The sequence below is a fragment of the Chrysemys picta genome, chromosome 7 (genome assembly GCF_011386835.1).
Source record: "Chrysemys picta bellii isolate R12L10 chromosome 7, ASM1138683v2, whole genome shotgun sequence".
Taxonomy (NCBI): domain Eukaryota; kingdom Metazoa; phylum Chordata; order Testudines; family Emydidae; genus Chrysemys; species Chrysemys picta.
In genome coordinates this window covers 1,792,914-1,818,795 of record NC_088797.1, presented here as the reverse complement: position 1 = coordinate 1,818,795, position 25,882 = coordinate 1,792,914, and the positions used below count along the sequence as shown (strand labels likewise).

The window sequence follows — 25,882 nt, the reverse complement described above, 5'->3', positions numbered from 1 at the left end:
TCTCTAAACTTCACCGGTGAATCGTGTTCTTGCTCTGCTCCAATGACCACCACTGCTCCAAACTCCAATTGGGATTCAATAGTCACTAACACGGTAAAGGCACAATACGTTATTTCTGTTGTAGTAAAGGGATTGCTAGTGCCTAGTTTATGAGGCAGGGCAACTGATGTGGCAACCGTCCCTATGGAAAATATTTGGGGGGAAAAGCAACCAAAGCAATGCAAAGTCAGCTGGATTTTTGTTTGTTTGCCAAGTGTCACCCAGGTTGACATATGTACTAGAGCAACCTAAAAAAAGTCTCTCTTTTTGTTTCCCAAGGAAGAGTTCTTGAATTTTTATCTCTTTAGGAGTTTGTTACAGCGCCTTCACTACTCTGGGAAATATCAGGTATCTAGATATTTATACCTAGATCTACATTTAAAAGAATGAAATAGGTTATTTTGCATTTCTTCTACCAAGTCTGACCTATTAACTATCATAGGCAGTGACTCTATGGTCATGTTGGTCCCAGGCTATCAGCGACACAAAGTGGGTGAAGTAATATCTTCTATTGGAGCAACTTCTGCTGGTGAGAGAGACGAGCTTTCAAGCCACGCAGAGCTCTTCTTCAGCTCAGAAGCTTGTCTCTCTCGCCAACAGCAGTTGGTCCAATAAAAGCTATTACCTCCCCCACCTTGTCACTCTATTAACTATCAGCCATTTTCCTGGTTTTGAGGCCAAAATGGACCATCCATAATGGTCATCTACTCTGATCTCCTGCATAGCACTGGCTGTAAAATTTCATCCAACAATTCCTGTATCGAGCCCAGTGACTTGCGTTTGAACCACAGTCCTCAGTGCCAGTTTTCCAGGCTGATATTCAAATAAAGTAAAGTCCCCAGTTCAGATCATCCACAATAATGTATTTATTTGCATTCTTCTACAGCCCCCATTTCGAGACCATCTGGGTATCACACATTCAACTGAAAAATGGACCAATTCATCTTCGGCCCAATGTTTGACACAGGCCCTATCTAGGACTAGTATTTATATTGCGATAGAACCAAGAGGCCCCAGTCAGGCCATGAGGTCTTATTGTGATAGGTGCTGTACTGAGAGGAAGGAAGACAGAGATCACACCCCTAAGAGCCTACAATGTAGAGATAAACACCAGAAGGGATGCAACCAACAGGCAGAAGGATGGGGTGAGGGCGGGAATGTCATATTAATCCCAGGACTTCTTGTCTTTACTGTATTTGTTTTATATCTCTTACAAAAACTGAAGAGTCAGGGGGACTGTGGGGCAGTCAGGGTTGCAGCGCGGGAGAGGGAGGAATTGTGGGAGGAAATGGAAACGGAAGAGCAAAGACGAGAAGGGTGGTGGGACATAAGAAGCGTAATAGGAATGAATAGTGAGGCTGGGCAGTTGAATGGTGAGAGAGGGGCAGGGCGAAGCCACTCCTGGGGATGCAGCAGGTGAGGGGTGGGGAAAGGCAGCATCGCTAATTTTCTTTCTTCCCTGCCCAACACTTTCAGACCCAGTTCCACCCAGTGACAGAGTCTCCACCGAAGCCCACCATGACGCCGCAGGTACTTTGCTGTTCGGCAGGCTGTATGGCTCGCTGGATTGCTTTGACCCGGAAGCACTTTCGGGACCACAGTTCAGAGAGGTCTTTGATGAGGAAGGAGAATTAAAAGCTGCTGTGGTCTACAGACTCATCAAGCCAGGGCAGAAGAGGGCAAAGATGAAGCACTTGTAAAGCAGATGATAAATCTCATATGCTGGTGCTCATGGGAGATTTTAACCAGAGAGAGAGAGAGATACAGCAGTCAGCCTTAACAACTACTATCACTAGCTTTGCCATAGATACACAGATTAGTTACCTCGGAATTAGCAGTGTCCTCGTGGTAGTTCTTCCAGTCAGCCCAGGGAATGTTGGCAGGTCAGAAGTAACATAAGCTGTGTACCTAAGGCAAAGTTAGCAAGTTTTAAGGGTGATCATCTCTCTCTCTCTCATTAATTACAACCTCCCGCAAGCACCAGGCCATGAGACTAGTCACCACTACTGCTTACGATCACTACCTCTGGTGGACTATATTTATTTGTTTCTCTGTCGCCCCACTCTAGCCCCAGCCCACTTGTTTGTCTCGTCCACCTGTTACATCTTGTCTTTAAGACGGTAAACTCTTTCAGGGCGGGGACAGACGATTATACCCTTATACAATGCCTAGCACTATAAAGCCCACCCTAGTTGTGGCTTTAAGATCTTACTACAGTGTAATTAGGCTTGGAAGGATTAGATTTTTATCAATAAATGTCAATAAATGTTGATTTCACCATACATGCACAAACCGATGAAAAATATCTCCATTGGTAATTGAAATTTGCAGAGAGGCAAAGTAAGAAAAATGCTTCTTAAGACCTTATTAGAGTTTGATTTAAGGATATTTACTTGGTAAATTTTGACATGTGATGTTGATAGTTCATGTTGTGATGGCCATAAAGCTTTTTGAATCTCAGTATCTACAGTCATTAAATAATTATTGTCTGCATAATTGCCTGCAACTGTGAACATTTAAATTGACAACAAAATACTTAACAGCCATAATTTTGCACAAGTGTGAATATTTACATGAATAAAAATATTTTAAAAACAAATCAATATTATCTGTCAAAATTATAAAAAAATAAAAATGGAATTCTTCCAAGCCTAAAAGTAATATTAAATCATAATTTTCATTTGTCAGCTGGTCTATCTGTTCTACAGCTAGAGCTGGGATAATTTTTTATGGATGAATAGCTTATTTGCCAAAACATGTCATTTGGGGTTTATTGAATTCAAGTTGAATTTGGCTACTAATTTTGGTAAAAAAAAATTGATTTTTTTTTTAAAGAATATAAATGTTTTGTTTTGACATTTTCAAAATGAAACGTTTTGACGTTTGTAAAAAAAATTTTAAGGGAAAAAGACACCTGACAACTAAACAAAACATTTCATTCTACCTGAAATAATGTTTTCCATATTTCGTTGCAGTAAGAAAAACTGAAAAACTTTCATTTCAGTTTGATCCCAAACAATTTCCCCCCCAATTCTTCGGTTTGGCCACCAAACAAACAAACACAATCTGTTATTCACTCAGCTCTAGTGACCCCTCCTGACACGAGGAGTCAATAGACTCAATTCTTCTCTTATTCTAAACCACAGGATTTCACTGCTTCGACTGACATAATTCTCCAGATGTGCTCCTCTAGTACAATACCCAGCTCCTGCAGACAGATCAGCCTTACCACAAAGACTAAATGTAACTCTGCTCGGGTTAACTATCTGGCCAAATATACTACTAGTCAAGTGCAAAGTGAAGGTCTGACTCTTCAAAGCCTGTAGGTTTCCATTCATTTCATTAATTTGCAGGCATCTTCACCACCATCATCTGTTCCACCTGAAACTCGTCTCTTCGACTGATGCCCCGCTGGAGCGAGTGGATGGATTCACTGGTGACTGCCCAGTTGTGGTCAGAAGAAACCCAAGGAACATTCAGTCATCGCTCTTCGACAAGTAGAAGAAAAAGTAGCAGAAATTGGCTACTTGGAAGTTGTCTTGTCTGTATTAACTCTGATTAATAAAAGCATGCAAATAACGATGAAACGCAACACTCCCTGACTCAGATAATACAGACAAAAAGACACCAGGCTCCTCCCTCCTCCCAGCCCCCAGCTACGTTCATTCTAGCTACATATGTATAAACACGAGTACCTAGAAATGCATTTACCAGGTTTAACTATCAAAGGTGATGCACAAAACAAGTAAGACAGAACCTAGACCTAAAGGTTCAGAAACAATAAAGCTGAATATTGATTAGAATTTAAACACCCTTTATTTCAGAACTAAGAATAAAAGTGCAGTGTGAGAAACACAAAGAGTGTCAACAGCTGTTTATAGATACCACAAATTACCATTTATTTACTTTGCTTTTAAGACTCGGTATTTGAATGTAAAATATTCTGCTTTGCTCTGTATTTAAAAAACAACAGTGTTTTCTCACATATACAGGAGTCCTAGAGTTACATTGGTCAGAAATGATAAGGCTGTTAAAGAAAATATATTCTTTCCTGGAGAGGTTGGGAGTGTTGGAGGCATGATACCCTTATTCCAGGCTACTAAAAAGCATGGTAAAACTCTGAGCAGAAAGCAGCTTGCAGCCTGGTTTATAGATTAAGATGCTTGTGCCCTACATAAACCAGCCAGAATCAAGTTTAAAAGAAATAAAGCGATTGTGTCTAATGTGGACACACAATAGCAGACTGATCTGGTTAACATGGCTCCCTGCTCTAAACACCATGATGGCCGTAAGTACATTTTAACGGTGAGCGACATCCTGTCTAAATACACCTGGGTGGAAGCCCTAAAGGATAAGGCCGAGAAAGAGGTGACGAGGACATTTAAAACTATTTTCAATCAAGTCAAAAATTACAGATGGACTGTGGAAAAGAATTTGTAACCAAAGCTTTAAAGAATTTGTTAACACAAATACTGTTTTGTTATCAATAATTAAGTTAAAGTGGGGGTCATGGAGAGATTTAACAACACTTTAAAATGAAAGATGTGGAGGTACTTTACATCCGAGCACCTATTGATACAGCGACATGATGCAGGCTTTTATACAGAAGTTACCGCAGAACCATCAGCGGGCGACCGATCGATGTGAACAGTTCTGACGCGCTGGCTGTGTGGAGAGCGGTCTAGGCGGGCAGTTTTAAAATAAAGTTCACACAATCTCTTTTTAAAATCACGTATGGTACCTAAATCAAAAGGGGCATCAGTTAATGGGGGACTGCGAGGTACTGCTGTTGTGCTGCGTTCACATCTGCGGCAGCAACAATGAATTTATCACTATCATGCATGGAAAACTGCTGTCTCTCTCTCTCTCCCTGGTTAAAATCTCCCATGAGCACCAGCGTATGAGATTTATCATCTGCTTTACAAGTGCTTCATCTTTGCCCTCCTCTGCCCTGGCTTGATGAGTCTGTAGACCACAGCAGCTTTTAATTCTCCTTCCTCATCAAAGACCTCTCTGAACTGTGGTCCCGAGAGTGCTTCCGGGTCAAAGCAATCCAGCGAGCCATACAGCTTGCCGAACAGCAAAGCACCTGCGGCGTCATGGTGGGCTTCGGTGGAGACTCTGTCACTGGGTGGAACTGGGTCTGAAAGTGTTGGGCAGGGAAGAAAGAAAATTAGCGATGCTGCCTTTCCCCACCCCTCACCTGCTGCATCCCCAGGAGTGGCTTCGCCCTGCCCCCCCTCACCATTCAACTGCCCAGCCTCACTATTCATTCCTATTACGCTTCTTATTTCATTATGTTCCTGAGAGTAAACAGCACGTCAGAACCAGCACTACGGAAATAAAGACAGACCAGAATCAAAACGTCTTTTTAGAAAAGCTGGGCCACTTTTGAGAAGGAGCTAGAAATTATTAAGCCTCACATGAAAATGGCTGCGAAACACATAACCGAAGATGTAGCGACCCGCGTATCTAGTGCCATTACGCACAACGAAGGCATGTACATGCAACAGGAAGGCTCTCGTCTAGTAGTGATTAGGAAAAAAAGAGCAGTATCATGCCGTCCATTTACAGACCCTCCCCCACCATGCCCTTTAAAACGAAAGCTGCCTGAAGCCATCGCAGACAAATGTGAAAGCCGTCCGAGGAAGAGGACCGTAGACAGGTTTGGCTGTAGGTTTTTTGCCGCCCCAAGCAAAAAAAATTTTGGCTGCCCCGTCCCAGCCCTGGGCTCCTAGCCGCACCCCCCTGCCGCCCCAGCCCTGGGCTCTCCCCCTACACACACACACCCTGCCACCCCAGCCCTGGGCTCCCCTTTACCCCCCTACCATTGCCCCCCACACATACCTCCTGGCACCCCAGCCCTGGGCTCCCCCTCCCACCCCGCCACCTGCACCCTCCTTCCACTGCAGCCCTGGGTCACTGGTAACTCGCTCCCAGGGCGGGTCATTCAGCAGGAATTTTGGATGTGCACAGAACAAAGACAGGATTGGTTCCCATATGGTTACAGAACTGCAGTAAAGTGGAACAATTTTCAGCGTGTGTGATTGGAGGATATCTGGATGCATGTTATAAGACTGTCCTACATAAATGAGGAAAAGTTGAGGTGCCTTTATTATTCTTTTGTTCCTCTCTTTCTTTCTATGCGGAATTTGCCAATGCAATATCACTGTCTTCCTTTTAAACAAACAAACAAAAGGCAATGGCTGTTGAAAATAGCAATTCCAGTCCTAATAACCACTGGGAAGCATTTCTTGCTCAATTTATCCTACTTTTTCTACAGCAAGTTACAGTGGATCAGTATATTTGATTTGGGAGAAATGAAGTAACAGCTGCCCAAACTGAGCTTGAGCACTCCTGAATTTTGAGGTGTTCAAATCTGGAAGGCAGGTGCTGGGGGGGGAGGGGGGCTGTGGCTCCGCAGGGGAGCACGGCAGCATGTATGCAGCAGCATGTCTGGCGCTGTGCGAAGCCAGACACGCTGGTCTGAGTGGCACGGTAAGGGGGCTGGGGGGTTGGAGAAGGGGTAGGGGGTTCCAGGGGGGCAGTCAGGGGCAGGGAGCAGGGGGGGTTAGATGGGTCAGGGGTTCAGGGGGGGCAGTCAGGGGACAGGCAGCAGTTGGATAGGCATGGGAGTCCCAGGGGTTTGTCAGGGGACAGGTAGGGGGTGGGGTCCTAGGGGGGAAGTTGGGGGGGTCTCAGGAGGGGGCAGTTGGGGACAAGGAGAAGGGAGGCTTAGATAGGGGGTGGGGTCCCAGGAGGGGGCAATCAGGGGACAAGGACCAGTGGGGCTTAGATAGGGGGTGGGGTCCTGCAGGGGCAGTTGGGGCAGGGTCCTAGGAGGGGGGGCAGGGGACAGGGAGCAGGGGGGGTTGGATGGGTTGGGGTTTCTGTGGGGGGCAGTTGGAGGGAGTGGATGGGGGCAGGGTGGGGCTACCCTCCCTCCCTGTGGAGTGTCCTATTTTTTGAATGTTAAAACATGGAATCCCTACTCCCAGGGCAGCTCTCCATTCACTGCAGGCTGCAGCATGAGGTCTCAGCTTCCTCCCTCCCTCTTTCCTGTTGGTAGTGGCCAAGGGAATGCTGGGAAATGTATCAGAGGGGTAGCCGTGTTAGTCTGAATCTGTAAAAAGCAACAGAGGGTCCTGTGGCACCTTTGAGACTAACAGAAGTATTGGGAGCATAAGCTTTCATGGGTAAGAACCTCACTTCTTCAGATGCAAGTAATGGAAATTTCCAGAGGCAGGTATAAATCAGTATGGAGATAACGAGGTTAGTTCAATCAGGGAGGGTGAGGTGCTCTGCTAGCAGTTGAGGTGTGAACACCAAGGGAGGAGAAACTGCTTCTGTAGTTGGATAGCCATTCACAGTCTTTGTTTAATCCTGATCTGATGGTGTCAAATTTGCAAATGAACTGGAGCTCAGCAGTCTCTCTTTGGAGTCTGGTCCTGAAGTTTTTTTGCTGTAAGATGGCTACCTTTACATCTGCTATTGTGTGGCCAGGGAGGTTGAAGTGTTCTCCTACAGGTTTTTGTATATTGCCATTCCTGATATCTGACTTGTGTCCATTTATCCTCTTGCGTAGTGACTGTCCAGTTTGGCCAATGTACATAGCAGAGGGGCATTGCTGGCATATGATGGCATATATAACATTGGTGGACGTGCAGGTGAATGAGCCGGTGATGTTGTAGCTGATCTGGTTAGGTCCTGTCATGGTGTTGCTGGTGTAGATATGTGGGCAGAGTTGGCATCGAGGTTTGTTGCATGGGTTGGTTCCTAAGTTAGAGTTGTTATGGTGCAGTGCGTGGTTGCTGGTGAGAATATGCTTAAGGTTGTCAGGTTGTCTGTGGGCGAGGACTGGCCTGCCTCCCAAGGTCTGTGAAAGTGAGGGATCATTGTCCAGGATGGGTTGTAGATCACTGATGATGCGTTGGAGAGGTTTAAGCTGAGGACTGTAGGTGATGGCCAGTGGAGTTCTGTTGGTTTCTCTTCTGGGCCTGTCTTGTAGCAGGAGGCTTCTGGGTACACGTCTGGCTCTGTTGATTTGTTTAATTTCCTTGTGTGGGTATCGTAGTTTTGAGAATGCTTGGTGAAGATCTTGTAGGTGTTGGTCTCTGTCTGAGGGGTTGGAGCAGATGCGATTGTACCTCAGTGCTTGGCTGTAGACGATGGATCGTGTGGTGTGACCGGGGTGGAAGCTGGAGGCATGAAGGTAGGCATAGCGGTTGGTGGGTTTTCGGTATAGGGTGGTGTTAATGTGGCCATCGCTTATTTGTACGGTGGTGTCTAGGAAGTGGACCTCCCGTGTAGATTGGTCCAGGCTGAGGTTGATGGTGGGGTGGAAGCTGTTGAAATCATGGTGGCATTCTTCCAGGGTCTCCTTCCCATGGGTCCAGATGATGAAGATGTCATCAATATAGTGTAGGTAGAGAAGGGGCATGAGTGGACGAGAACTGAGGAAGCGTTGTTCCAGGTCAGCCATAAAAATGTTGGCATATTGTGGGGCCATGCGGGTGCCCATAGCGGTGCCACTGGTCTGGAGGTATATATTGTCACCAAATTTGAAATAATTGTGCGTGAGGATAAAGTCACAGAGCTCAGCAATAAGTTGTGCTGTGTAATCATCAGGGATACTGTTCCTGACAGCTTGTATTCCATCTGTGTGTGGGATGTTTGTGTAGAGAGCCTCTACATCCATGGTGGCTAGGATGGTGTTTTCTGGGAGGTCACCAATTCATTGTAGTTTTCTCAGGAAATCTGTGGTGTCACGGAGATAGCTGGGAGTGCTGGTGGCATAGGGTCCGAGTAGGGAGTCCACATATCCAGACAGTCCTTCAGTGAGAATGCCAATGCCCGAGATGATGGGGCGTCCAGGATTTCCAGGTTTGTGGATCTTAGGTAGTAGATAGAATAACCCCGGTCGGGGCTCTAAGGGTATGTTGATTTGTTCCTGTGTTACCCATGCAACAAACCTCGATGCCAACTGTTAAGGCTGTATCCCCACTTTGAACTTTAGGGTACAAATGTAGGGGGCTGCATGAAAACTTTTAAGCTTAACTACCAGCTTAGCTTTGGTTCGCTGCCACCATTCCAATTGGATTCCCTCCCTGGGAAGCCTTGAGAAACCTTTCACCAATTTCCTGGTGAATACAGATTCAAACCCCTTGGATTTTAAAACAAGGAGAAATTAACCATTCCCCTCCTTCCTCCCACCAACTCCTGGTGAATATAGTTTCAACCCCCCTGGGATTTTAAAACAAGGAGAAATTAACCATTCCCCCTTTTTTTTCCCACCAACTTCTGGTGAATACAGATTCAACCCCCTTGGATCTAAAACAAGGAAAAAATTAATTAGGTTCTTAAAAAGAAGGTTTTTAATTAAAGAAAAAGGTAAAAATCATCTCTGTAAAATTAGAATGGAAAATAACTTTACAGGGTAATTAAATTTCAAGAGCTTAGAGGACTCCCCTCTAGTTTTAGGTTTAAAGTACAGCAAACAAAGATAAACACTTTAGTAAAAGGCACATTTACAAGTTGAGAAAACAAAGTAAAACTAAGATGCCTTGCCTGGCTATTTACTTACAAGTTTGAAATAGGAGAGACTTGTTTAGAAAGAGGTGGAGAACCTGGATTGATGTTTGGTCCCTCTCAATTCCAAGAGCGAACGCCCTCCCAAACAAAGAACACAAACAAAAGCCTTTCCCCCCCCCCCCAAGATTTGAAAGTATTTTGTTCCCTTATTGGTCCTTTGGTCAGATGCCAGCCAGGTTACCTGAGCTTTTTAACCCTTTACAGGGAAAAGGATTTTGGAGTCTCTGGCCAGGAGGGATTTTATAGTACTGTACACAGGACAGCTGTTACCCTTCCCTTTATAGTTATGACACGCCCCCCAAATTACAGATAGTGTTGGACATTTGGTTCCACACTGGCTGTGATTTCTTTTTGGAGTTTTAGGAGAAAACAGAGTTAATAAGACACATGTACCTTTAGACATACTACTGATTATATAAAAACTAACAATATGTTTTAGTTTAAGAACAATTGTTAACCAGTTAACTTTGGGAAACTTTTCCGGGAGAGTGCATCAGCCACTTTGTTAGAAGCTTCCGAAATGTGTTGTATTTCAAAATTAAAATTTTGGAGAGCTAAACTTCACCGAAGAAGTTTTTTGTTATTTTTTTTGGCGGTATGAAGCCACTGTAGCGCAGCATGGTTTGTTTGTAGTTGGAAACACCGTCCCCAAACATATGGGCGTAGCTTTTTTAGCACTTACACAATGGCGTAGCATTTCTTTTTGCTGATTGACCAGTGGCTTTTTCTTTTAGACAGTTTTTTGCTGAGAAACACGACAGGATGGAATTTTTGATTTGGTTCTTTTTGCATTAAAACTGCTCCCACGCCTTGCTTGGACGCATTTGTGGTTACTAGGAATGGTTTGTTAAAGTTTGGGGCCCTTAGCACAGGGTTAGACATGAGTGTTGCCTTAAGCTGGTTAAAGGCCTTTTGACACTTATTAGTTTACTGAACTGCATTTGGCTGGGTTTTTTTGGTTAGGTTTGTTAGCGGGGCGGCGATTTGGCTGTAGTGGGGTACAAATTGCCTATAATATCCAGCCAAGCCTAAGAAGGATTGGACCTGTTTTTCAGACTTTGGAACCGGCCACTTTTGGATAGCATCCACTTTGGCCTGTAGGGGATTTATAGTTCCTCGATCCACCTGGTGCCCCAGGTAAGTCACTTTGTTTTGGCCTATTTGACACTTTTTAGCCTTAACAGTTAGTTCTGCCTGCTGGATGCGCTCGAAGACTTTTTTTAGGTGCTTCAGGTGCTTTGCCCATGAATTAGAAAAAATGGCCACATCATTGAGGTAGGCAACTGCAGATTCTTCCAATTCCGCTAGGAGACCATCTACAAGTTTTTGGAAGGTGGCGGGTGCATTTTGCAACCCGAAAGGGAGTACATTGAATTTATACACCCCTGCCTGGGTGACGAAGGCTGACCTTTCCTTAGCGGGTTCATCTAGTGGTACTTGCCAGTACCCCTTGGTTAAATTTAAAGTAGAGATGAATTGGGCATGTCCCAATTTCTCCAATAGCTTATTTGTGCGTGGCATTGGATAGTTGTTAGGACGAGTTACAGCATTTAGCTTACGGTAGTTCACGCAAAAGCGTATTTCCCCATCTGGTTTGGGAACTAGAACCACTGGAGATGCCCATGCACTATTAGAGGGGCGGATTATACCCATCTGTAGAATATCCTGGATTTTCCTTTGTATAGCAGTTCTGGCATGAGGTGACTTTCGGTAGGGTGGGGTTCTAATTGGGTGAGCATTACCTGTGTCAATGGAGTGGTATGCCCGTTTGGTCCGTCCTGGAGTGGCTGAGAAAATTGGTGCAAAGCTTGTGCACAGCTCCTTGATCCGCTGTTGCTGCAGACGTCCAAGGGTTGTGGAGAGGTTTACCTCTTTTACGCCACCATTCTTTTTTTCTTTGTAGTAGACACCTTCAGGCCACTTCGCATTATTTGTTTTTTGGGCTGTAAACTGGCAAACGTTTAATTCTCTGGAATAAAAGGGCTTAAGAGAATGAACATGGTATACCTTAGGCTTTATGTTGGAGGTGGGGGAAGCTATGAGATAGTTAACAGCTCCTAGGCGCTCCTGGACCGTGAATGGTCCTTTTTACGACGCTTTCATTTTATGGGCCTGGAGCGCCTTTAAGACCATGACTTGGTCTCCTACTTTGAAGGACCGTTTTTTGGAATGTTTATTATACCAGGCCTTTTGCTCTTCCTGAGCATTCTTTAGGTTTTCTTTAGCAAGGGCTAAAGAGTGTCGGAGGGTGCTTTGTAGGTTGCTTACAAAGTTAAGAACATTAGTTTCTGGAGAAGGCGTAAACCCCTCCCATTGCTGCTTTACCAACTGTAATGGCCCCTTAACCTCGCGGCCATACACAAGTTCAAATGGTGAAAACCCTAAACTGGGATGTGGTACAGCCCTGTAGGCAAAAAGCAACTGCTGCAACATTAGGTTCCAATTATTGGAGTGTTTATTTACGAATTTACGTATTATGGCCCCCAAAGTTCCATTAAACCTCTCCACCAGGCCATTGGTTTTATGGTGGTAAGGGGTGGCAACCAAGTGATTCATCCCATGAGCTTTTCACAGGTTTTTTTATGGTCCCTGCCAGGAAATTAGTTCCCGAATTTGTAAGGATGTCGGAGGGCCAACCTACCCTGGCAAAAATGTCTGTTAATGCCTGGCACACACTTTTAGCCCTGGTGTTGCTTAAGGGTACTGCTTCCGGCCATCGGGTAGCAAAATCCACGAAAGTCAGTACATACTGCTTTCCTCTGGGTGTCTTTTTTGGGAAAGGACCCAGAATATTCACAGCTACTTGCTGAAATGGGACCTCAATTATGGGTAGTGGCTGGAGAGGGGCTTTAACCTGGTCTTGGGGCTTTCCCACTTGTTGGCACACCTCACAAGACCGGACATAATTAGCAACGTCCTTGCCCATTCCCTCCCAGTGGAAGGACTTCCCCAACCGGTCTTTGGTTCTGTTCACCCCAGAATGGCCAGTGGGATGATTATGGGCTAAGCTTAAGAGCTTTACCCGATACTTAGTGGGAACTACCAACTGTTTTTGAGGATGCCAGTTTTTCTGGTGCCCTTGTATAAAAGTTTTTGTTCTACAACAAACCGGGATCGGTTAGAAGAGCTGAGAGGCGGTGGGGTGCTCCGCGCCGCCGCCCAAGCTTTCTGAAGGCTGTCATCTGCTTCCTGCTTGGCCTGGAACTGTTTCCTTGATGCTGGAGACATCAGTTCCTCCTTGGACTATGGACTGGGGCTTGGTCCCTCTGGAAGCGATGCAGGTGCTGGGGCTGTTTCGGTTGACTGTGAATCGCTGTCCGCTGGTGCACTATGTGGTATCTCAGGCTCTGGCTGAGCCTCTTGGGTAGGGTTATCTGCTGCTTCCACCAGGTCAGGCTCGCTGGTGCCCTCTGGCGTTGAAGTTGTAGACGGGTTTGCAAGCGCTGGACTCAGTGCTGGCAATGGTTCTGGTGCTGGTTGTGTTGCCAGTTCCGGTTTTGGGACTGGTTTTGGCTGGGTCTCTGGGATTGGATCCACTACGGCTGTTGCAGTCGTTGGCAGGGGATCCGGTTCCACCACCATTGTTTGGGTTTTTGGTAACACAGACGGGGCCCTGGTGGATGGCTCAGGAACAGGGATGGGGGTGAAAGCTTGCTTAGCCTGGCTGCGGGTGACTATTCCCACCCTCTTGGCTAGCTTCACATGGTTGGCCAAATCTTCCCCCAGCAGCATGGGAATGGGATAATTGTTACAGACTGCAAAAGTCCACATTCCTGACCAGCCCTTGTACTGGACATGCAACGTGGCTGTAGGCAAGGTTACAGACTGTGACACGAAGGGTTGAATTGTTACTGGAGCCTCCGGGTTGATGAGTTTGGGGTCCACTAGGGATTGGTGGATAGTTGACACTTGTGCCCCAGTGTCCCTCCAAGCGATAACCTTCTTTCCGCCCACTCTCAAGGTTTCCCTTCGCTCCGAGGGTATGAGAGAGGCATCTGGGTCTGGGGATCTTTGGTGTGATTGGGGTGTAATGAACTGTAATCGGTTGGGGTTCTTGGGGCAGTGAGCCTTTATATGTCCCAGTTCATTACATTTAAAACATCGCCCTGCTAAGGTATCACCGGGGCGATGTTGGTTGGTGGAGTCTGGTGTGGTGGGATGAGAAGGCGTCTGGGGTTTCCCTTGGGATGTGGGCGGGGCCTTGGGTTGTCCCCGGTGGTAAGGTTTTGTTTCGGCTTGCCCCTTCTGATATTCGCTCCAACTGCTACTAGTTTTTTTCTTTTCTGCCACCTCCACCCATTTGGCTCCAATCTCCCCCGCCTCAGTTACAGTTTTGGGCTTCCTATCTAGGATGTACCTTTCTATTTCCTCAGGAACACCCTCTAAAAACTGCTTCATTTGCATTAGGAAGGGCAACTCTTCCGTAGATTTAACATTTGCTCCTGATATCCAGGCATCCCAATTTTTTCCAATGTGGTAGGCATGTCGGGTAAATGACACATCGGGTTTCCACTTTAGGGCTCTGAACCGCCGACGGGCATGCTCAGGTGTTAGCCCCATTCTGATTCTGGCCTTGTTTTTAAAAAGTTCATAACTGTTCATGTGTTTCTTAGGCATTTCAGCCGCCACCTCTGCTAAGGGTCCACTGAGCTGCGGCCTCAGCTCTACCATGTACTGGTCTGGAATGATGCTGTATCCAAGGCAGGCCCTTTCAAAATTTTCTAAGAAGGCCTCAGTATTATCGCCTGCCTTGTAGGTGGGGAATTTTCTGGGATGGGAAGTGGTACCTGGAGGGGGGTTGTTAGGATTGGCTGGTGCATCCTGCTTAGCCTTTGCTACTTCGAGTTCATACTTCCTTTCTTTTTCTCTCTCCTCCATCTCTTTTTTTTCAGCTTTATCTCTCTCTTGTGAGCCTCCTCTTTGGCTTTTTCTTCTCTTTCTTTTAGCTCCATCTCTCTCTTGTGGGCCCCCTCTTTGGCTTTTTCTTCTCTTTCTTTTAGCTCCATCTCTCTCTTGTGGGCCCCCTCTTTGGCTTTCTCTTCTCTGTCTCTCAGCTCCATCTCTTTTTCTTTCAGCTCCATAGCTCTCTTGTGGGCCTCCTCTTTGGCTTTTTCTTTTTTTGTAATCATTTTCCTGTTTTCTTGTGCTGGGTCACCCCCTCTGCAGTTGACTGAAACTGGGAAGCTCTCAGCTCTGGCTGCTGCTGAGTTAACAGAGACTTTCTAACTAGCTACTCCCGAGGATGTAAAAAGAAAAAAAAAACAATTTAGCTTGTAAATTCCTTTTACCAGTTGTTTGCTAATTGAACACTTCTCTTAACAAAGGACCTTGTTAAAAAAACTTAACACCTCTGCCTTCAGGCAAGGAGAGATAAGATATGCATCTACCTTCAGCTCTGCTTTTCAAGCAGCTAGAAGGAAAAAAAAATCTCACTGGCTTTTGGGTTTAAAATGATCCCACCGTTCTGCCACCATGTCAAGGCTGTATCCCCACTTTGAACTTTAAGGTACAAATGTAGGGGCCTGCATGAAAACTTTTAAGCTTAACTACCAGCTTAGCTTTGGTTCGCTGCCACCATCCCAATTGGATTCCCTCCCTGGGAAGCCTTGAGAAACCTTTCACCAATTCCCTAGTGAATACAGTTCCAACCCCCCTGGGATTTTAAAACAAGGAAAAAATTAATTAGGTTCTTAAAAAGAAGGTTTTTAATTAAAGAAAAAGGTAAAAATCATCTCTGTAAAATTAGAATGGAAAATAACTTTACAGGGTAATTAAACGTAAAGAGCTTAGAGGACTCCCCTCTAGTCTTAGGTTCAAAGTACAGCAAACAAAGATAAACACTCTAGTAAAAGGTACATTTACAAGTTGAGAAAACAAAGTAAAACTAAGACGCCTTGCCTGGCTATTTACTTACAAGTTTGAAATAGGAGAGACTTGTTTAGAAAGATGTGGAGAACCTGGATTGATGTTTGGTCCCTCTCAGTCCCAAGAGCGAACGCCCTCCCAAACAAAGAGCACAAACAAAAGCCTTCCCCCCCAACCAAGATTTGAAAGTATTTTGTCCCCTTATTGGTCCTTTGGTCAGATGCCAGCCAGGTTACCTGAGCTTTTTAACCCTTTACAGGGAAAAGGATTTTGGAGTCTCTGGCCTGGAGGGATTTTATAGTACTGTACACAGGACAGCTGTTACCCTTCCCTTTATAGTTATGACACCAACTCTGCCCACATATCTACACCAGCAACACCATGACAGGACCTAACCAGATCAGCTACAACATCACTGGCTCATTCACCTGCACGTCCACCAATGTTATATATGCCATCATATGCCAGCAATGCCCCTCTGCTATGTACATTGGCCAAACTGGACAGTCACTACGCAAGAGGATAAATGGACACAAGTCAGATATCAGGAATGGCAATATACAAAAACCTGTAGGAGAACACTTCAACCTCCCTGGCCACACAATAGCAGATGTAAAGGTAGCCATCTTACAGCAAAAAAACTTCAGGACCAGACTCCAAAGAGAGACTGCTGAGCTCCAGTTCATCTGCAAATTTGACACCATCAGATCAGGATTAAACAAAGACTGTGAATGACTATCCAACTACAGAAGCAGTTTCTCCTCCCTTGGTGTTCACACCTCAACTGCTAGCAGAGCACCTCACCCTCCCTGATTGAACTAACCTCGTTATCTCCACACTGATCTATACCTGCCTCTGGAGATTTCCATTACTTGCATCTGAAGAAGTGAGGTTCTTACCCATGAAAGCTTATGCTCCCCATACTTCTGTTAGTCTCAAAGGTGCCACAGGACCCTCTGTTGCTTTCTGGGAAATGTAATTCTTTCCCTGCTCCAAGGCTGGCTCTATAGGCAGGGAGCTCACCAAGGAACTACAGCTCCCAGGGCCCCCTGTTGGTTCCATGCTGGCTCCCTGCCGCCCCTGCAAATGGGCTGCCCCAAGCACCTGCTTGCTTTGCTGGTGCTAGAGCCGCCCCTGACCGTAGATCACGGGGAAGGGGATCTAGACTCCCTGGGGGCCGCGAGCAGGTTTCCAGGGGGCCACCAAGCAGGGCAGCATTAATCTCACTGGAGCCCAGGGCAGAAAGCCGAGGCCCCACTGCATGGGGCTGACGCCCAGGGCCCTGAGCCCCACCACCTGGGGCTGACGCCTGAGCAAGCCCCAGGCAATGGCCCTGCTTTCATTCATGGTGCCCTGAAGAATGTGCTGAATCCCAGCTGGATTTATTTCAAATCGCCCCTCATCTAACCAGGATTGAGCATCGCTTTTCTGGTGAGGTGCCACCTTGGCTGCTTGAGTGGTGAATGCCCCTCGAGCATGTTTTGTTTCAGGACACAGGGATCATTACTTAGACCTCACTCAGCAGCACTTTGCAGTGCACGCGCTGCAAGACAGCGAAAGAAGACGGTTCCGACCTTGATGACAATGCCAGGATCACCCCATTTCCACCCTTTTTACCAGCTGGCTGTCACTCTGGGTGACTGACTTATCAGCCAGACAACAACGCTTACCCTTACAAAGCCTTTATAGAATTGATTTTAAACTACCACAATGAAATCTTCTCTACGCAGGTGTCCCCCAGAGGGTTTCAGGAAGACACAGAGGGATCTCACGAGACCACCACCTGGCTGGTGTGGGTAGCAGAGGGTTTACACCGCAATTTCATTTTTCAAGAAAGATGCTGCTGAACGATGTGGATGTGAAAATTAAACTCACACGTAGCAAAGATACTTTTTGCCTCATGAGCGGGAATGCCAGTCAGAATTATAAAGTGCATATTTAATGCCGCGACTCTCTTTCTGAATCATCTGAAAGCGGCTCCGGGGGTCCTTTTGGGACATGCAGAGGCTCTAATGACAGCCAACGCAAAGCGCCCTGTGGACTGGTTGGGGATGAAAGTGTTTAATGTTCCAGCCAGCAGTCACATCAGTAACCAGGAAAATCTCTTTCTGGGGCAGTCACCCAAGCAGCTCGTTATTGGATTTGCAGATAATGATGTTTTCGGTGGAAATTATGCTAAAAACCCTTTCAACTTTAAACATTACAATGCTGCCACAAAAATTGTTGCTATTTTCAGCCTCCACTTATAGACAGTTTGTAGTGTGGTTGTCACTTAACCATGGCCTGGCTACCCCCAAAAACAGCTGTTCTTGTGCAATTTTTCTAAAGCCGCAGTTCTCTTTGCTCTTTTGAAGCTGGTTCCCGAGAGCTTTCTTCTTCTTGCTGTTGTTGGGTATCTTGGTAGATAGCAAATGATGCCTCTGCTAAATAACACCCATAAAACCCAGTTTTAGGATCCAGTAACAGATATTTTTAAAAGTTTTAAACAAAATCCTAGATTTTTAATGAAAAATGATTGATGACAAATTGCTGGATGAGGGATTTGAACTTCTGCAGAGACAAAGGCTACTGGGTCTTAAATACAGCAGATTAACCACTCTTGCTCTAATAATGCTTGGCAAATTACTGTACGAATGTTTCTTCAGGATGTAAATGCATAGCAGAACTGTCAAAACTAACCCCTTCTTTACACTAAAAGGGATGATAATAATCTTTGAAAAACTTTACCTATGCACTGTCATGTTTATTTCCAATTACTTTTGAGTGAGATCAAAATCTTCTGGTTGTGTGTGGAAGGCAAGGGGAAGAGCAGGGATTCTGCATGGTTCATCTCTCCTGAAAACTGCTCTCTGATTACTTAACCAAACAGTCAAGTCATCAGTGTTTCACATTTCACAAATCTCCACATATATAATGTCAAAATAGCAGTCATTTCTAATGGCAGCAATTTTTAATTCACTTTAAGTCTTGAATATGTTTAAGTTAAAAGCAAATTTTAAAAATACAGTTATTTCAAAAACTTGCCACACTTACAGCTTCTCAAAACCGTTGTGTAAACAAAATCAGAAACCCTTAACCTTCGCAATTGTACTAATAATCACAAATAACAACTATACCTATGGTCTTGGGTATTATTAGGAATAAGGCCACTTTGAATGCTGACTTGGTCTAAATTCCACCATATTTGGGCAAAAATAAAACAACAAGCAAACAAACAAAAAATAGACCCACCTGATCTTTAGGAGTCTGTTTTTTTCTGGGGGGAGGAGGCGGGGCCGTCATTTCTGTAGCTATGCCCAGTTTGTCTTTTTTGGCACCAACATACACATCTACAGTCTCTCTTGTACTTGTTACAATCAGAACAAGATGCAAAGAACTAAACTTCAGTGTTATCTTCAGCCTGTAGGTGTCCAGGGAACAGATTCCTGGAGCTGTTTGGAACTCGCAGTTTTCAAATGAAGAAACAGATTTTTCCATGAATTTAGCAAACTATGTCAAGGGCACCATTGCTTTCAGGAAGCCAATAGCTAAGTTTTCAGACTCCCTCAGATACCAAGGCATAGAGAAAGAAAAGGAAGGACCCAGGCGAAATGTCACCATTTCTGCAGAGAAACTTTTTACATTTTTATTATGAAAATGACGAGTTTTAATTTTCACTGAAAAGGCTGAAACATTTTAAATGAAATTAGCAAAAGCCCCCGCACAGTTCCTGGCCTGCACCCATTTTTAAAGAGGTATCCGAAGAAGCATTGCCTTTAGGATCTGTCTGAGGGGGACTGAACAAAGATCTCCTTTGAGTGTCTTCCCAAATGCACTCTTCATGCGTAAGGGAATTTTCACAAGTGCACACTATAAAAGTATGAAAACCAGGGGTTCTCAAACTGGGTGTCAGGACCCCTCGGGGGTCACGAGGTTATTACATGGGGGGGTCGCAAGCTGTCAGCCTCCAAACCAAACCCCACTTTGCCTCCAGCATTTATAATGGTGTTAAATATAGAAAAAAAGTGTTTTTAATTCATAAGGGGGGGGAATCGCACTCAGAGCTTGCTATGTGAAAGGGGTCACCAGTACAAAAGTCTGAGAATCACTGATCAAAACCTTTGGTGCTGAACTGTTTCACTTCAGTTAGGAATTGCCTTAATCTAAAGTGAATAATTGACAGCGAGAGATAAAGCAAATATTAACTGTTCTATTATCAGAGTAAATCTGCATTCCCATGACCTTCAGTCACACACAGATCTTTGCCCTCAGACAGTCTCCTGTTGCATTAAATAATGGTTCACTGCTGAATCTCCGCGTCAGCCGTGCAGTTCAAACCAAAGCTTTACACTTTTGCTTTTGTGAAACAAATACCGACCCCACAATATTTCCTGACTTTTCTGGGCGGGGTAATGGAGATTGGAAGTGGGGACAACTCCTGGCTGGAAAGAGGCTCTTTGCTGAAGTTATATTGCCCAACTTCAATCCAGACTTTGCTGCACACATAACAGAGAGTGTGGGAGGGGGGGCTTTGAAACAGTGTCAGGCCTTCCTGCTCTCACTAATAATGCCGCTAATTTCCTAGGTGGCGGCGACACGGAGCCTGTGTGGGGAGAAGATTCAGCCACCTAGCACAGTAGGGAGCGTGACACCGTTTCAAAGACGGCTCCCTTTCCCTCACTGGCTCCACGCTGCCACTGCCTGCAGCATGCTCAGGCCCCCAGAGCTGTCATATGCCAGTGTGTCAGAGAGACCCCAAGGGCAACATATGCCAACCAAAGTAGGTGGGTTGGGAGAGTGTGTATCTGCCGGTCCTCAGCAAACATGGCGGCCCCATGCTGCCGGGAGGCAGGGCGGCCCTGTGAGGTGATACAAAGGGAAAATGTGGTGGGGAAGGGTCAGGGATAGAGTGCCTGGGGGAAGCACCCTTGGGTGCAGGCCTGTGTTCTGCTGCAGCTCAGAGCAGGCAATCGTAATGGTCCCTCCTGGCCTTACAATCTGTGAACCGTGGAAGGTGGAAGAATTGAGCGGGACAGGGAGGATACTGGGAGGCAGAGAGGGAGAGGGAGGGAGATGGTGATGGGGCAGAAGCCTGAGGGAAAAGGGAATATGAGTGGGAGGGTCAGGGAGCAGGTGAGGGTCTGAGATGGAGGAAGCCAGAAGGGGGTGATGGGGCAGGAGCTTGAGGCTGGAGGAAGAAGAGAGTGATGGGAGGGGGCATGGAAGGGGACAGAGAGCTGGGAAGGGGACGCCAGCCCTCGCCAAGCGGCTAAGGAGCAGGCCTGTGTTTGTGTGTGCATGCATTTACATTGAATTTCCACCCCAAAACGATCTCACACCCACACACGTTGCAGGACTGGGGTGTCCCCCAAGGGGTGAATACTCAGCAGGCCGACCAAAAACAAAACCATTTTTAAAACTCAACCGCCTGGTGTTTTGGGGGGGATTGAGCCTGGGTTGTGAGCTCTTGGGATCAGCCGTTCTGTTCTCTGCAGTCGTGTTCTGACACCACTGGAGCAAGTGTGACGGGCCACCCACTAGAGGTCAGTGGTGGTGCACAGCTGCCAGTGTGCACGGCACAACAAGGAGTTAATGACAGGGCGAGTCCTGGGGAATGGAGTTTGCAGTCAGCTGCTAAGGAAGTTGGGACTGGACTGGAGGTGCCACTTTCCCTTCGAATGGCTGCCCAGGGGAAGGTAAGTGAGAGTGTGTGTGTGTGTGTGTGTGTGTGTGTGTGTGTGTGTGTGTGTGTGTGTGTGTGTGTTCGCACGGGTGAATGAAGTGCAGCTAAATCAAAGTAGGAGCATGAAGCTGAAGGTTTCTGGGTACCTCTAAGCTGCCACGTTCGCTTTTCACTGTACAGCCAGGGCAGTGGATTCCATTGGTTTTATTGGGCTGCTCTGGGTTGAGCAACGTTTCTATGCTAGACGATAACAGGCCGACCCTGAATTCGATGCCTTAAGATCATGCCAGGTGTTACGATACGTCTTGCAAAGGGCATCCAAAATTGAAATAACTAGGAATGACAGATAGGTGGATGAAGCCAGACAACCTCGTTCATCAACTCCGGCTGAACGGGGGTCCTTTTACTCAGCACTAGAATTGTACGTTTGGGTAGAATTACGGTTAAGCTGTAGACAGATTTTAAAGCCAGAAGGGATCATTAGGATCATGTAGTCTGACCTCCTGACAGCACAGGATATAGAATTTCACCAAGTGATTCCTGCATCAGTCACATGTGGTTGAACTAGAGTGGGTCTGGGAGAATAGCTGCAATTCATTGAAAGAGCGTATTCTCTTTTTCCTCTCCTTTCCCTTGAGATAAATGATCCTGCAGTCATGAAATCCTTATTTTTCAGCAACTCTGCTAAACAGCTTAATCTCAATCCAAAATTAAAGTACTATCAACACATGCATCTCGTTAAAAACAAAAAAAAAAGTGTCCCAGCTACAACTGTGCTTAATTGTGTTAAGTAGTCAGGAAGGCCTACTTCTCGCTCAGTCATTACCTGTCAGGGTTAATAAGCAACATGTTGGATAGGGGGCGTTAACCAGATAGAAAGCAAAACCTAACGACCTTTTATCCCCTGACTTTAACCAGAAAGAGGAGTGGGATAGTTTTACGGGAAGAACTTCTGTTTTAAGGTAAGAGATTGTTGATGGCCTTTTTATACGTTCAACATGTAAAGGCGGAATTGTGAGTTTGCTTCGGATATGTTGTGGTCGTGAGAGGCACCTTTTCAAATTGCTATACAGTGTCTGCACTATAGCTGCAGGCCTGCAACTGGATCTGTGGGAACAGTCAAAATGTGTTCACACATGCCTATGCATTCCTCTGCAATGTTGCAATGTTTTGGGAGCAAACCACTCCCAGGCCCATTTAGAATGGGGGATGGTGAAGGAAGAGTAGTTTTGATCAAGTCCGGCTTTAGGAAGTGCGGGGCCCAATTCGAACATTTCGGCAGGGCCCCGGCAGGGATGACTAACAAAAAAAAATACAACATGTAAAGAAAAGCCTTTCATTTCTTCCATGTATCATTTACTTTCCATAACTATATAAATAATAAAATTATATATTCTGTACATTGCATTATATGTGCTGTTGATCGGTTATTAATGAGCTCTGTTTCAAATGTGTGGGTCCCCGCCACTCCCTGGGGGTGTGCTAGGGTGACCAGATGTCCCGATATATAGGGACAGTCCTGATTTTGGGTCTTTTTCTTATATAGGATCCTATTACCCCCCACCCCCTGTCCCGATTTTTCACACTTTGTCTGGTCACCCTAGTGGTGTGCACATGTGTGGGTCCCAGCTGCTCCTGCCCCCCTCGTTGAAGCAGGTGTGCAGGGTTACTGCCCTGGGAACTGCAGGGCACCAGTGGACATGGGGCTGGCTGGAGGCAGGGCAAGGGGTGCGGGGCTGGCTGGAGACAGCGGGGTGTGGGGCGGGCTGGCTGGCTTCAGGCAGGGCCGTAGGGGGGTGCGGCGGGGGTTGGCAGGGCTGGAGACAGAGGAGTACGGGACTGGCTGGCTTCAGGCAACGGGGGTGCGGTGGGGGTTGACTGGAGACAGGGAAGGAGGTGCGGGGCTGGCTGCAGGCAGGGCAGGGAGTGCAGGGCTGGTGCGGGCAGGGGTGTGTGTGGGGCTGTCTGGCTTCGGGCAGTGCCGCTGGGGGGTGCGGCAGGGGGTGGCTGGAGACAGGGCAGAGGCTGCGGGTGCAGCAGGGCTGGCTGCAGGTGCAGCAGGGCTGGCTGCAGGCAGGGCAGGGGTGCACGGCTGGAGGCAGGGCAGAGGGGGCAGCAGGGTCTGGCTGTGGGTAGGGGGTGCAGGGCTGGCTGGAGATGGGCTGTGGAGCTGCCACCCGATGTGCAAAGACTACCCCTGCTTCTGTTTTCCCTGCCAGCTCAGGACTCCAGCACCCTGTCTTGCTGAGCCAGACACTCCCGTCTGGCTCCAGACACAGACCCAGGGTCTGAAATCTCCTGTCCCAAAGCTGCAAGTTTACCTGAAAACAGCTCACAGACGTGCGCTTGTCTTTAGCACTCAGATGCTCAACTCCCAGTGGGGTCTAAACCCAGATAATCCGTTTTACCCTGTATAAAGCTTATGCAGGGCAAACTCATAAATTGTTCGCCCTCTATAACACTGATAGAGAGATATGCACAGCTGTTTGCTCCCCCAGCTATTAATACATACTCTGAGTGAATTACTAAATAGAAAGTGATTTTATTAAATACAGACAGTAGGATTTAAGTGGTTCCAAGTAGTAACAGACAGAACAAAGTAAGTCACCAAGCAAAATAAAATAAAATGCGCAAATCTATGCCTAATCAAACTAAATACAGATAATCTCACCCTCAGAGATGCTTCAGTAAGTTTTTTCTCAGACTGGACACCTTCCAGGCCTGGGCACAATTCTTTCCCCTGGTACAGCTCTTGTTGCAGCTCAGGTGGTAGCTAGGGGATTCTTCATGATGGCTTCTCCCTTCTCTGTTCTCTTCCCCCCCTTTATATATCTTTTGCATAAGGCGGGAACTCTTTGTCTCTCTGGGTTTCCACCCCCCCTCACTGGAAAAGCACCAGGTTAAAGATGGATTCCAGTTCAGGTGACATGATCACATGTCACTGCAAGACTTCATTACTCACTTGCCAGCACACACATATACAGGAAGACTCACAGGTAAATACGGCCATCTGCAGACAATGGGAGTCATCAAGATTCCAAACCATCATTAATGGCCCACACTTTACACAATTACAATAGGCCCTCAGAGTTACATTTTATATTTCTAGTTTTAGATACAAGAGTGGTACATTTATACAAATCGGATGATCACACTCAGTAGATTATAAGCTTTGTAATGATACCTTACAAGAGACCTTTTGCATGAGGCATATCCCAGTTACTTACATTCACTTATTACCGTATTTTCTCTAAAACCAGCTCAGTTACATTATATTGACTTATTATCAAGTTTTTATAAAACCATATAGACTGCACAACGTCACAGGGGTGGCTGGAGACTGGGCAGAGGCTGCAGGTGCAGCAGGGCTGGCTGCAGGCAGGGCAGGGGTGCGCGGCTGGAGGCAGGGCAGAGGGGGCAGCAGGGTCTGGCTGTGGGTAGGGGGTGCAGGGCTGGCTGGAGATGGGCTGGCTGCGGGCAGGGCAGGGGGTGCAGCAGGGGCTGGCTGGAGACAGGGCAGAGGGTGCGGCAAGGGTTGGCTGTGGGTAGGGGGTGCAGGGCTGGCTGCAGGCAGGGCAGGGGGGACAGGGCTGGTGTGGGCAGGACAGGGGGGGCAGGGCTGGTGCGGGCAGGGGGTGTGGGGCTGGAGGCAGGGCAGAGGGGGCAGCAGGGTCTGGCTGTGGGCAGGGGGCGCAGGGCTGGCTGCGGGCAGGGCAGGGGGTGCAGCAGGGGCTGGCTGGAGACAGGGTAGAGGGTGCGGCAGGGGCTGGCTGGGGGCAGGGGGTGCAGGGCTGGCTGCAGGCAGGGCAGGGGGGACAGGGCTGGTGTGGGCAGGACAGGGGGGGCAGGGCTGGTGCGGGCAGGGGGTGTGGGGCTGGAGGCAGGGCAGGGGGTTCTGCAGGGCCTGGCTGGAGACAGGGGCAGAGCAGGGGGGCGGGGCTGGTGTGGGTAGGGGGTGCAGCAGAGGCAGCTGGAGCCCCAGCCCTTTAAATAGCCCCCGGAGCCCCCCTGCTGTCCCAGGGCTCTGGGGCTATTTAAAGGGCCCAGGGCTCCCCTGCTTCTACCGCCCCGGCCCTTTAAATAGCCACGGGAGCCGTGGGGAAGCGGTGGGGCTCCAGCAGCTATTTAAAGGGCCGGGGCGGTACAGGCAGTGGGAGCCCCGGACTTTTTAAATAGCCCCCAGAGCCCCGCAGCCCTACCCCAGGGCTCCAGCAGTGGGGCTCTGGTGGCAATTTAAAGGGCCTGGGGCTCCAGCCCCTGCTGGGAGCCCCAGGCCCTTTAAATTGCCCCCTGGGGAAGCTGGGCCACCCCAGTACAACACACCAGCTCTTGCCAGTACGCCGTACCGGGGCTTGGGCGCAGGGCCCTCTTAGGGGCGGGGCCCGATTCAGGGGAATTGGTTGAATTGGTCTAAAGCCGGCCCTGGTTTTGATAGGAAATTTTAAGTAAAAGGTAACAAGAATCACTTTCCTTAAACTCTTACATTTTGAGTCCTAATCCAAGATGACCATGTGCCATCATGTGCCCTAAACATGAGCCTTCTATGCTGCCATACGGTGGGGTATAAGCAGTCATGCAGATCCACATATTCTATTAAATTGTCATGAAAAGTTACCTGCCTGGGGACAATATCTACTCCTGCACCTTGTGTGTTGATGATGGATGCCAGGGACAGAAAACGCACAGTATTCTATTTGCCAATTCATAGGGGGGGAAAGAAAGTGT

The 25,882-nt window shown here is 47.1% G+C and overlaps 1 protein-coding gene and 1 long non-coding RNA gene across 5 annotated transcripts in view; one reads left to right on the top strand and one right to left on the bottom strand.

Moving 5' to 3' along the window:
- Nucleotides 1-2,415: 2,415 nt before the first annotated feature.
- On the bottom strand, nt 2,416-23,959 carry LOC135972828 (uncharacterized). The gene is made up of 2 exons (XR_010589381.1): nt 23,829-23,959; nt 2,416-3,593 (listed from the first exon to the last, which is right to left on the bottom strand). It is a non-coding gene; the product is annotated as an uncharacterized LOC135972828 (long non-coding RNA).
- ACOX2 (acyl-CoA oxidase 2) overlaps nt 21,016-25,882 on the top strand; it is a 32,598-nt gene continuing 27,731 nt past the window's right edge. Inside the window, exon 1 of one of the 4 annotated variants that reach the window (XM_005295947.5) lies at nt 21,016-21,170. In XM_005295947.5, coding sequence (XP_005296004.2) covers nt 21,153-21,170 — 18 coding nt within the window. In that variant the 5' untranslated portion in view covers nt 21,016-21,152. Of the gene's footprint in view, nt 21,171-21,974; nt 22,120-25,882 lie in introns of those variants that run through there. The other 3 variants (XM_065552895.1, XM_065552894.1, XM_024109926.3) reach the window with 3 other exon arrangements.